Source organism: Schistocerca serialis, chromosome 1 (assembly GCF_023864345.2).
Source record: "Schistocerca serialis cubense isolate TAMUIC-IGC-003099 chromosome 1, iqSchSeri2.2, whole genome shotgun sequence".
Classification (NCBI taxonomy): Eukaryota; Metazoa; Arthropoda; class Insecta; order Orthoptera; family Acrididae; genus Schistocerca; species Schistocerca serialis.
In genome coordinates this window covers 1,234,278,886-1,234,291,774 of record NC_064638.1, presented here as the reverse complement: position 1 = coordinate 1,234,291,774, position 12,889 = coordinate 1,234,278,886, and the positions used below count along the sequence as shown (strand labels likewise).

The 12,889-nt window shown below is 40.2% G+C and overlaps 1 protein-coding gene across 2 annotated transcripts in view; it reads left to right on the top strand.

Annotated features, from left to right (window-relative positions):
• LOC126419177 (uncharacterized) overlaps positions 1-6,995 on the top strand; it is a 291,871-nt gene extending 284,876 nt beyond the window's left edge. For both annotated transcript variants that reach the window (XM_050086310.1, XM_050086319.1), the window contains one exon: positions 6,806-6,995. In XM_050086310.1, the coding sequence (XP_049942267.1) occupies positions 6,806-6,869 (64 nt within the window). In that variant the 3' untranslated portion in view covers positions 6,870-6,995. The remainder of the gene's footprint in view (positions 1-6,805) is intronic.
• Positions 6,996-12,889: the final 5,894 nt, after the last annotated feature.

The following is a 12,889-nucleotide window of genomic DNA, read 5'->3' as shown; positions in this document are numbered from 1 at the left end:
GGCTCTTCAAAGGGGCAGAGCTTTACCTCACTACTCACAATTGTGTTATTAACTAGGACTAACAGCTGCAGATATAAAGTATTTATTGAAAACATTGCAGACTTTATTAGGATCTTTAATTGTGTTTCCTTCACGTCTTATATTTACAATTTCAGTTTCTGGCTTTGGTGTGGCTTTGCGAAATTGATTTACAATTCTCCATGAGGTCCTGGCTATATTGTCTGATTGAGCTATTTCACTGCTGTATATCTGTTTTCTTAGATTTGAAAGATCTTTCTTGAAGATTTTCTTGGCTTCATTGTACTTGGCCTTAAAAACCTGCAGGTTTGTTGACTTGTGTGTACTTTGTTAGTGGCAAGTTTCGTAATGGATAAAAATAAAAGGTATTCATATGGTGGGGGATGCAAATTGAAAGTAATAGCACATCCAGAAGAACATGGAAACAAAGTATCTGAGTCCTATTTTGACCCTCCACCAACAGAAAGTAAAGAAAAACTGAAAAAAAAATAGGAAGACTTAAAGCGCAAATAGAGGACTGAATGCAAAATGACCAAAACTAGAAGATGACAATTTTCAGGGTATTTAAAGGTCAGTTCGGTTTTATAAACTAGGAATTTTTTTTAGCCAGCTTTGCAGTCTAATAAAAAATGGAAAAAATCTTTTTTTTTATAAAAAAAATTGCTTAAAAATTAAGGTGGCTTATATAGTCCTTAACATCCTGTCATCCGTAAAATATGGTATGCCATGCTCCTTCATATGTGCCCCATAGACAACAGCAACCTCCTGTCTTGTTTCAATCAGATCCTGTTTGATGGACATAACCCCATTACTTGGAAGAAGGCAATTGCTTGGAAGGAGGCAATATTAATTCCATTCTGGACGCAAGGCAAGGATTGTAACAACCCTAATAGTTACTGGAATTTATGGATAAGAATCTTGAGTGCCTGGCCTGTTGCTTCCTCGTCTGGCTCATTGAATCCCTCACCTAATGGCTCCCAGTGCAGTTTCAGGCTCTACTTTTCGTACTTTTCTGCCCTTGACGACTTAATTCTACTGGAGGCAGCAATACAAGAGTCCTTCTTATGATGAAAGCATTTGGTTGTTGTGTTTTTTGATGTTGAAAAAGCATACACCACTACATGGAGGTACAAAACCCTTCACCAACTTCATGAGTGGGCATTATATGGACGTTTTCCATTTCTTATCCAATCCTTCCTCCAGAACCAGTGCTCTCGATATTGCATTGGTGATACCTTATCTGATTGCTATGTGCAGGAGAAAGGGATCCCCCCAAGGTAGTGTACTCAGTGTTACACTGTTTGCAAATCACTGTCAGCAGCATCACTTCCACAGTCAAGAGCCTTGTTAAATGCTCTTTGTCTGTGGATGACTTTGCAATCTACTTTTCCTCCAATCTTACAGTGACAATGAGGTAACTACACCTGACAATCATGAAGCTGGAAGCTTGGGCCAGTAAAACTAGTTTTATGTTCTCACCAGAGAAGACTACATGTGTCAGTTTTAACACTGCTTGTTGAAGGTGTAACCAGCCAGAGCTCACAAGGGAGGGGGGGGGACAATATTTTACATTTAAAATTTAAAGGCAGCGTGCACAGTTAGGGCCCACTGTCTGACTTGAAATCAACATGGCCTCCACACCTGAGAGATCTGTGAACAAAGGGCTTCAAATCATTGAATATTTTGAATTGCCTCAGCAGAAAGGTGTGAAAAGCTGACATGTTCCACAAACTGCAGTTTTATAGGGCATTTATCAGATTGTGGTTCCATTATGGCAGTGTACTTTTGAGATCAGACCCTATTTACTGTCTCAAGACATTAGATGCTGTCCACTATGAGGGCATACGGATATCAACTGGAGAGACTGGTAAACCACCACTCTGGCTTGGCTGATCCTGTACATTTCAGCATTGCCTCAGTCACTGGCAGTACACCATAACTTTAAATGGCTGTTCAGGAATCTGCCCCCCATGATCAAGCAATTAGGGTATGTGCTACTGACTGTCTCAGTGATCTGAAAATGTCAGACCTCTGAATGCAGTCAGGGATGAAACAAATTGCCTTCGTGTCTCCAGAAGCCCAAAGCAATTTTGAGCTTTACGCAGTACAAGAAAACTTTTAATCCAGATTATGTTTATAAAACTCTGTTTAAGCTTTATACAGTAAAAGAAAATTTGTGCTCTTATGTTTGTAAAACTCTGTTTTCTTCAATTTTAAGTATGTATTGTAGTTTTATCATTGTTTATACGAGTGGATCCCAGCAAGCGAATGCTCTTGGTTGTGCAGTTGCTTTTCGTGGTAGAGTTTTCAAAGTGAATCTTCTGAACAATTTACAAATTATGGGGAGTTACATGGCATTTTGATGGCACTGGGGTGTATTCACAAGCATAATAGTACAAGGTTTCCTGTTTGTTCTGACTCACTCAATGTGCTATAAGCGGTCCACCAAATGTATTTGGTAGAGCAGTTGATCAGCTTGTCCATGAGTTCTTACACAGCTCCGAAACCTTGATAAGGAGGTGGTCTTTTGCTGGGACCCTGACACATTGGGATCTGACAAGTATTGGAGGCAAGTGTCACATCTTGTTAATGACAGACAGCTTCAAACCAGGCAGGAATCGCTGCTGTCAGTCAGTGGACATCCAGCTCAACCAGTTTCCAAGTAAACACTGTGAGGTCAAATGCATTCAGTAGACACTTGGAGTCAGGTGCTTTGCAAGATGCCATAACTTACAGCGGCACACAAATCTGAATGTCTTCATGGACCAAGCAACGCAGAAATTGAACAGTAGCTGACTAGAACTATGTTGTATGGTCTGATGAGTCACGATTTTTGCCGTTTTTCAAATTATGCACAACACCAAGTTCATCAAAAGCCCAATGAGATCTTTAACCTGCAGTGTCTGGAGGGTGTAGGTCAGGCAGAAGATGGTTGTGTGATGTTTTGATTTTTATTTTCCCCCAGCACCATGACTTGTGCCCATTCATTCAGCTTACTGTAAACATGGACCTGTGTGGCACAGGGTTGCATTTTCTTCTACATCTCTTGACTTTAAAGATGACAACAGATGTACTGAAAGGACAGCATGTGTGTTCTTGGTTTTACAAATGCTCAGTTACCCTATTGCACATCATCTGTCCAGTAAATCTCTTGTTCTTAACCACACAGAAGTGCATTACTATAAGGGACTGCAGATGGAAATACCAGTCAGCAATCCTGCAATTTTGTAGCTCTGCCAGGTCTACTGTCAATCAGTCCCTATTGCACATCATCTGTCCACTAAATTTCTTGATCTTAACCAAACAAAAGTGCATTACTATTTGGGACTGCAGATGGAAATACCACTATTTGGGACTGCAGATGGAAATATCAGTCAGCATTCCTGCAATTTTGTAGCTCTGCTGGATCTAACCGTCAATCAGCCAGCTGGATCTAACCGTCAATCAGCCAGCTGGATATGGCATAACTGAGACTCGTTTTCTCACAAAATTGATTATGGTGATATTGGATTTGTGGGGCACTCACCTGCACGGTTATCAGTGCCCATACAAATTCCTAATCTTTTCACAGTCCATTTATGCTGCTTTTCCTGAATGATGATGAAATGATGAAGACAACACAAACACCCAGTCTCTGGGCGGAGATCACAAAATTGAGTCCATTATCAAAAACAGAGGTGATGTTACGCAGTATCAGTGTGACGTCTCTTGGGGGTGGCTAAGATTTGTCATGTGTGCTCAGCTTTTCCATGATAGACCATGCAGTTTTAAGAGGCAAACATGCATAAAAACCTTTGGTACTGTAAGTTATTCCTCATTTGATCCCGATCATTGTTACACTGATGTGAACTTAGTCAAAGATTATCTTACTAAATTAAGTGTTACATTTTGTTATTTCTTCTGCTCATAGTAATATCATTCATCATCATCATCATGATCAAGAACCATCTGACAATATAAGAAGCGATCAAAAAGTTTGGAATTGAGGGCATTGCTGTAGCCTGTATGCAACTTGCACTACTCTGATACAGGTATATAAACACTGACTTGTAGGCACTGGATTAGTGTAACATTCATGTCTTTCTGAAGTGGATGCGGAATTGTGAACTGTGGTGACATTTTTACCAAATGCACTCAAACACGACCAGCATATTGTAATTATTTTCTTCCTGCCGAAGGACAAACACCAGTAGACTTCCATGGGAAAATGAAGTATGTGCATGGGGCAGGATGTCTGTCAAAAACCACCTTTGGGGAATGGTATAACAAGTTCCATGCTGGTCACAATTCAGCACAAGTCACTTGTCAGTCTGGGAGGCCAGCTCATCCATTCAAGGAACTTTGTGTCTCCATGACTGGTGAATGGTACTGTGCAATGCTGTGGAAATTACAGTGTGCAATTAAGGCAAAACCTCTGGGAAGTTCTGTATTGGTCACAGTTCAACACAAGGTACTGGTCAATCTGGCAGGCCAGGCTCATCCATTCAAGGAACCTTTTCAACTTGGTGTGTCAATAGGATGATTGCCTCAGTGTTCACTGTTATTTTGCATGATTGGCATACTGATTCTGGACAGTGTGGCCTTAGAATGGAAACTTTTTGATCACCCCGTGCTTACTAGGTCTGTTTAAAAAATTCCCCAGAACATTTGTAATTTCTTACCAATGGTGTGTCGGAGCGAAATGCGGTTGGCATCCCTGCAAACACCTTTGTTTAATGTATAACTCCGGAAGTTTCATTGTTGTATGTCCACTAGTTATTGTCAGTGCTGCATTGAGTAGAACATCGCACAGTTTGTGAATTTCAAGATAGCAGAGTTAGAGGAGCAAGGTGTCTGCATTAAATTTTGCTTGGAACTCGCAAAAACCTTTACAGAGACTCACCAAATGCAGAAAGCCTACGGTGATGAATGCTTAAACCATACTTGGTATTACGAATGGTTCATCGGTTTAAGAAAGGCCAGATGAAAGTTAAAAATGAATTCTCATTCAGGAACATCAACGGATTGTGCTTGGCAATGGAAAACTGACTGTCCAAGAGATTGCAGAAGAATGTAACATTTCAGCTGGATCATGCCATAAAATCCTGACACAGTATCTTGGAATGCATCATGTTGCCACCAAGTTCATCCCTCAGCCCATGAGTCACTACCAGAAAGAATGGCGCCTTGCAATCTGTGAAGAGCTTTTGGGGTGTGCAAATGAGAATGAGATGTTCCTTTAGAGAATCATAATTGGTGTTCAGACATGTATCAACAGTTATAATGTTGAGACTAAGGTTCAGTATTCACAGTGGGTCAGGAAAGGTTCTCCAAGACCAAAAAAAGCTCATCAGGTTAGGTCAAGTGTCAAAGCCATGCTGATAGCTTTCTTTGACTTTGAAGGATTAGTTAATCATGAATTCATGCCACAGGGACAAACTGTTAATCGATGGTACTATCAGTATGTGTCACGATGCCTGTTAGAAGGAAACAGCATGAAATGTGACAATTCGTGGGGCTTGCATCACGATAATGTTCCCGCACATTCACCCCTGTTGGTGGGTGACTAATGCACAAAAAAATTAAACCTCTGTGCCACCTCATACTCTCTACTCACCAGACTTGGCCCTTGTAGAGACTTTTTTATTTTCAAAGTTGAAAACACCATCGAAAGGACAAAGATTTGCATCGATAAAAGAAAATTCGCAGACAGCGCTTTGCACAATACAGCAAGAAGCATATAAGACTGCTTCTGGAAGTGGAAACTGCATCAAGAGCTGTGTGTCGATTGTTGAGGAGAGTATTTTGAAGGAGACCATGCACAATAAGTAAAAGGTAATCGTAGAAAAATTTTGTGGACAAATTTCCAGAATTTTTTGAACAGACCACCTATATTACTTTCAAATCTATTATGTTTACACATTGCATTGACAGTGAGGAATGCTTTTAGTTCATCTCTGAATGTCTATAAGTTAGTTATGTTGTGATTTATATGGATTGTAGCAGATATATAAACTCCTTTTGCGTTTATGTGTGAGTTGTTGTTGTTTTATCATGGCTGTCAATGCCATAATGTCTTCAAAAGGGATTGGTTTTCCTTATGTAACAATTAACAGCATTTTATGTACAGGCACACAAATTTAAATCTTATGGGCATTTGAAGATAGTGGTTCTGTCTGTGGACCACTTCAGTTGTTTAAATTCTCATGGTTGGCATTTACAGTCATATAGAACTTTTGAACAGACAACATATTCAGCATTAACTGTAGAATTACCTGTTTCACTATTCACTTAAGGTTTACTGATATTTGTTTTAAGATGTTAACATTGTTAAAAAGGCTCAGATGTGGTAATGACAAGAACATGTGTTGGAGGATTTATAAAGATTGACTGCCTTTGGCAGTATACCACTTAATAATGGCCTTAAGGCCAAAATTGCAATATTAAAAATGATTTCTTTTAAAAAATTACAATTGTTTTTCAGTCACGTCATCCAGCATGTATGTCTACTGATTTAGTATATTGACTGACACTTCCTTCCATTCGGAACGTGCAAATTGTATCCCTGCTTTCCGTTGTACTGTATTTTCCTTTAATCTGGTGGAATCCAACAGTTTTACCAGTAAATCAAATATTGTTTATTTTAGAGCTTATGATAATACAGCATTGTTCTTACACATTGTTTTGTTTCATTGCTTGAAGGATTTTAATAACCATACTGATTCTTTTGTAAAATATGTATTTGTTTTTTTTAAGTGGTCCACATTCATGAGGATAACATTACAAGAGATGACCTTCATTGTTTCAGGGCAAAACACTACAAAGGTGGTTACTCAGACTGGGAAGAGCACACAAAACCAAAAACCAGCTAGAAATGACAATTCGATATTGGTACATGTGAGACTCTGCAGGAATTTGCTTGAGAGGATAAAATGCTTCAGAGGATAAAATGTAGTGCTTTTTTCTATCTGCCTTAATAAAATGCAACTTTTCATTTTGTTGGTCTTTATAATAGAAGTTATATTACCTGTATCATTTACAGTTATCCTTTTTCCTTAACAAATTTTACAGCATTTGTTACAGAAAGATAAATGTACTAAGAGCTTTCTATGTAACTGTTGAGTGTAAGCTGTAAACGGACCAAAATCATTTCTGTAGTCTATTCTCCACCACTCCTTTGGTAAAACATCAGTCTGTAGTCATAAAGCTGAAAAACTTAAGGTATTGGATGGATAATGTACATAACACCACAATTTTGGTTTCACTTTTTGATTCATTATTCTCAGTGTTCTATTTTTCAGACAACGAGCAGTTTATTAACTTTGTATGAAAAATAGCGCATAAACCATATTATCACTCACGAACAAACAAGAGTCCAGTGAAAGAATTCATCAGATAAATTGTAAAGTTGTTGAAGCACAAATTTAAAAACACTGTTCAAGAATCATTAATAGGCCTAAAAAGTCGCCTAAACATAGTGATTGTATGTGGCACAGAACATTGTTCATATTTACACAATACATCACTGAAAAAAAAATACCGTCTTGCAGAAAAAGACAACATTACTGAATTTGTGTGGACATCGATATGCATATTTTCATAGAGAGATTGCAGATAGTTGTTGCGTGAATGAACACCAGAAACAGATTACACGTAAGTGTTAATCGTTTACTCATTTAGCGGGGACTGTGTTAATCAGCTACTTGCTACCTGCAGACTATTTTGGGAGAACAAACAGTGGAAACTCCAGGCTGGAATGTCACCATACAGATGACCTGCTGAGTTGCAGACAGGCACAATGAAAAGACTGTTACACATTATAGCTTTGGGCCAAAGCCTTCTTGTGCAAAGCAAACAAGCATGTGTGCACCCCCCCCCCCCCCCCCCCACACACACACACACACACACACAAGGAAGCACACCTTACCCACACGACTGCTACCACTGGCGTTGAAGGCTGTTCTGTTCTTTGTTTTAAGCAGCTTGCCCCACAATTTTATTCATACTGTGAGAACATTCTCAGGTGAAGGATATTATCTGATTCGCTTTATTCTTGCGAACATGACAATGTTCACCGAAATTTTGAGTATAAAGCATATTCTTTGTTTTATTCGTATGACCCAATGGCTGCAACATGATCAGGCAGGAGCAGTGACAATGACGGCAGTGTCGACTGGCAGCAGCATGTGGATCCAGTGGAGCAGCAAAGAAAAGCTGCTATACCAGCAGGCATTGTCAATGGCAGCCCATGATGACTGCAGCATGGACTGCAGTGGCACGTACTTGGCAACTCTGTGAAAAGTAACACAAACATTAGCAGCTGGTGGTTAGTAGGTTTGATATGGACAGAAGTACTGCTGTAGCCATCTTTGAGGTGGAAGTCAACATCTATAAAAGTGGTTTGTTGGGTTGAGTAGAACCAGGTGAAGTGAATGGGGGAGAAGGTGTTGAGGTTCTGGAGAAATGTGGATAGGGTGTTCTCACCCTCAATCCAGATTACAAAGATGTCATCAATGAATCTGAACCAGGTGAATAGGTCGGCAAAACGTGGTGCCATGTGGGTGCCCATAGCCATTCTCCAAATTGTTTTGTAGGTAATGCCTTCAAAGGAGAAGTAATTGTGGGTGAGGATATAGTTGGTCATTCTAACTAGGAAGGGGGGTGTTGGTTTGGAATCCATCAGGCACTGGGAAAGATAGTGTTCAATTGCAATATGGTCATGGGCATTAGGGATGTTAGTGTAACGGGAGGTGACATTAAAAGTGACGAGCAGTCCACCATAAGGCAAAGGAACAGGGACTGTGGAGTGTTGGTGGAGGAAATAGTTGGTATCTTTTCTGTAGGAGAGTAGGTTGCAGGTAATAGGCTGAAGATGTTGGTCTACAAGAGCAGAGATTCTCTAAGTGGGGGCAAAGTAATTGGCCACAACGGGGCAATCCTGGGTGGTTGGTAGGACTGTGGACAGTGGTAGGGGTGAGGAGACAGGTGGACTCTGGGAGGAGGTTCTGGGGTGGGCCTAAGGATTTAAGGAGAGACTGGAGATCCTGCTGGATTTCTGGAACAGGGTCACTATACCAGGGTTTATAAGTGGATGAATGTGACAGCTGACGGAATCCATTTGCCAGGTAATCCTTGCAGTTCAAAATAATGGCTGTGAATCCTATGGCAGTAGGTAGGATTAAAAGGTCAGGACCAGCTTTTAGGTGCTGGATTGTGGTTCTTTCTGTGGATGTAAGGTTAGTGTGCATGTTGAGGGATTTGGGAAATGATGGTGAGGCAAGGATCGAGGGTAAGAAATTCTGAAAAGTTAACAGGTGTGATTTGGGGGTAGTGGGGGTGAATCAAGGTTAAACTGAGGAGTGAACTGAGTCAGACACGGTTCAACATTGGTCTTTGTTTGAGTCTGATAGTTATGATTGATTGCAAAAAAGCGTTTCCCTGTAGGGGCCGGATGAGAGAAGGTCTTTAAGTACTGCATGATTGAATTTGATAGTGGGGCGAAAGGTGAAGCCTTTGGATAGGACTGATATTTCCACAGGTCTAAGGCTCTTGGGGTAATGGTTTGCTACTGTGTTTCAGGTCTGTTTAGGTTCTGGATTCTGTATGGGTGGTGGGAGGGGGTTTTGGAAGGTGGGGTAAATGTAGCAGGTCTGTGAGACACCGTTTGTCAGCTATGAGGGAATATGGTGGAGGTTTGGAGGTTGTTGTAGAGGTGGTGGACAGTTGTAATCCAAGGCGGGAGTAGGAAGTGAGCAGGGTGGAGAGTTTTATGACATGGCAATCTGCATGTTGGTCAAGTTCCTGGAGGGCAAGAGTTTCAATGTGTGTTAGGGAATCCAAGAATTTTGGATTGAATAGCAGCAGAGATTTACTGATGGAGAGAAGGTTTTGCAAGGAGGTTTGGGGTTGACTGATGTGGTTTTACAGGACTATGTTGAATCGGAAAAGATGGAGGTCATTGTGGAAGGGAGGATGGCAGCTGAAGTTCGGTAATTTGATGGGAAGTCCATTTGGGGGGGGGGGGGGGGGGGTCCATGAGCCAAGCAGCAGTGCAGGTACAGTGTGTGGGACAGGGTTCTCACTAGGGATAAGGAAGCTTTGCTGTATTGATGCAGATGGAAGGAGCAAGGCTGCACTGTGGTGGAAAAAACGTGAAAAAATGTAAATAAAGTAGAATTACATCCAAAAAAATTAGTAAACATACACCCAAATAAGTGGGAAAAACCCTGGAAAGGGTGAAACGGATGAAATAATGGGAAACAAGATGAAATATGGGAGTATGTCAGTAGTGAACAGGGAAAACCATGTATATAGCATATGTCTGTTGAATATTCGTTGATTAGGTCCTTTTGCCGCAGGCATCAGGAAGTAATGTCTTCGCCCGGGTTGCAAATGGAATCTGAAAGCAGCTGATGGTCGGTAAAGAAAGTAAACTCATGTCCTTCAATATAATTGTGGAAGTGTCTCACCACCTGATAGAGCATGAGGAGTTTGCAGTCAAATGTAGACCACTTGTGTTGTGCAGGAGAGAGTTTTCTGGAGAAAAAATCTGAGAGGTTCAGTGGTATCGCTGATGTGCTGTTGCAAACCCATGCCTATTGATGTATCACTTGCATTGAAAGTGACAGAGGTGTGGTCTTCAGGTACTAGGTGTGATGCTGTGGGTTAGCGCAAAATTGAAGGCCTCGAATGCTTGGAAAATATCATCAGTCCATGTAGATTTCCTCATGCCTGAGTGTTTTATCCAATGACAGTGTCAGAGGGTGGTGCCTGGATGGAGCTAGCAAAAGGAAGGTGACAGGGAGATGACAGCAGTAGAAGTTTATAATGCCCAGTAATCTCTGTCCTTCACAATAGTCCTTTAGTAGAAGAAGTTTATGGATAAAATCAACACAGTCGGATGGCAGGCAGATGCCCTCAGCCAACACGGTACAGCCAAGAAAAGTCACATTGCTGTATGTGACTTTTTGTAATTGATTTCAACACCATTGTTACAGAGTAGAGTGTTTCCTGGGCTTGAGCCAAATCCTCTTTGTGTTTCTCAGGGGGAGCCAAATCCTCTTTGTGTTTCTCAGGGGGAGCCAAATCCTCTTTGTGTTCCTCAGGGGAGGGGGAAATAAAGATGTCATCCAAGGAGGTATATGCGAATGGGAGGTTGAACAATGTAGAAACAATATACTGCTGCCAAGTCTGGGCCACGTTTTTTTTTAACCAGTGGTAATTAGAGCAGTCTTGTGGATGTCGTTCTTGAACACAGGAATTTGATGGTAATCTTTGCAGCAACTCAGTAACACTGAACACATGTGCACCTCTGAGCAGCTGGGCAAAGTCCTGACTCTGTGGGATCGGATGATTGTTCAAAACAGTGTGAGGATTCAGAAGCCTGTAGCCCTGAACAAATTAAATGTATTAATTTTCATCTGGATGACATGCATGGTGAAAGATCAACTGCTATATAATTGTCAGATATGCCAACTTTCAAAAGTGAAAAATCAGGAGAATTTTAACGGTGTACTATAGTGAATTACAACACATCCCTGACGATTAAAGTTGCAATAATTCAATACCTGTAACAACTCAGTTACATTTGCTTTGTTATTTACATGTAAATACTAAATAATGGACATACCTGAGCCTTCAGACTGTATAATTTATCATTCAACACCCTGAACAACATGAATGATGAGGTCTGCAGGTTTCTTTGGATTCACACACATTCAAGTGAAGCACTCTCGAGAGAACTTCAGTTCGAAATTACTATCTGAGGAAACAAATTAACGTCTATTAGATTTCTGTTTTGACATTAGCACACTTTTTGCATGAATAAATCACTGTTAAATGATCACACGTTTTCATTTCATAATGCAACCCATATTTGCATGGCATCTTATGTCCGTAAGACATCTTTCCCAAATTTAAATCAATTTTATACAGGATGTACATGTTAGGCTTAGCAAATGATCTGAATAGTTTATTAGTCTGAATTTGTCTGATTACGGTAGTTACTTATTCAGCACACCCGTAGCTGACTTAGCCTTCTTCAAAAACTCTGAACTAAATTTGTCTTTTTGAACTGATTTTAAACTTAAAAATTTCTCCAAAGACATTTCTGAAAGTATGGACCTAAACTGAGTTTAGGTCTTTGTAGCAGTGCTAAAAATTCTCTCACATTCCGCATTACTATGTGGAAATGACAAAATAACCAGCATTACCTTTGTAAGTTTATGATATTGAAGAACACCATGAACCGATTTCATCTGACCTACCAACGCCCACTTAATATCAATTCTCTCTGCTGCCAAGTTGGTTTCTTCCAGCTGAAATTTATAGACCTGAGAGTGGAGAATATCAACTTCTGTATCTAAGTGTTCACTTTCGCTAGTCAGAATATTAGAAAATCTGTTTGTGAAAAATCTAAGGCTGGAAAATGATGCTTTGCCAATTGTAGAAATATTTGCAACTTCTGCATGCATTAAAACCATCTTCGAATGGAAATTTGTGTATCAAGTAATCACATGATGATAAGAAACATTTTCTTACAGACTTAAAGAATATAGACTTTTCCTCAGGCTTCAAAGTGGTCGCCGAAGCAAATGTAGAATCATCCTTTTCATTTGCTGGAGTGTGATAACCTACATCAACAAGAGAGCTGGAGGTTTTAATAATGATTGCTCTCACATTCTTCAATAGTTCCTTTAAAACTGACCTCAATAAGTGGATATGTGGGGCACTTGACTGAAGAGCTACACTTGGGCTCTCAAAGAAAGCCATAAAACTTTAAAGGAAAAGGCATAAAGATTTAGGTAAAATTGATGACAGAAACATGGACAGTCGTTTCTCACGTGATAAAGCATGGTCCACAGTGTCTGGTTTTCTGTAAAACTGATGATTG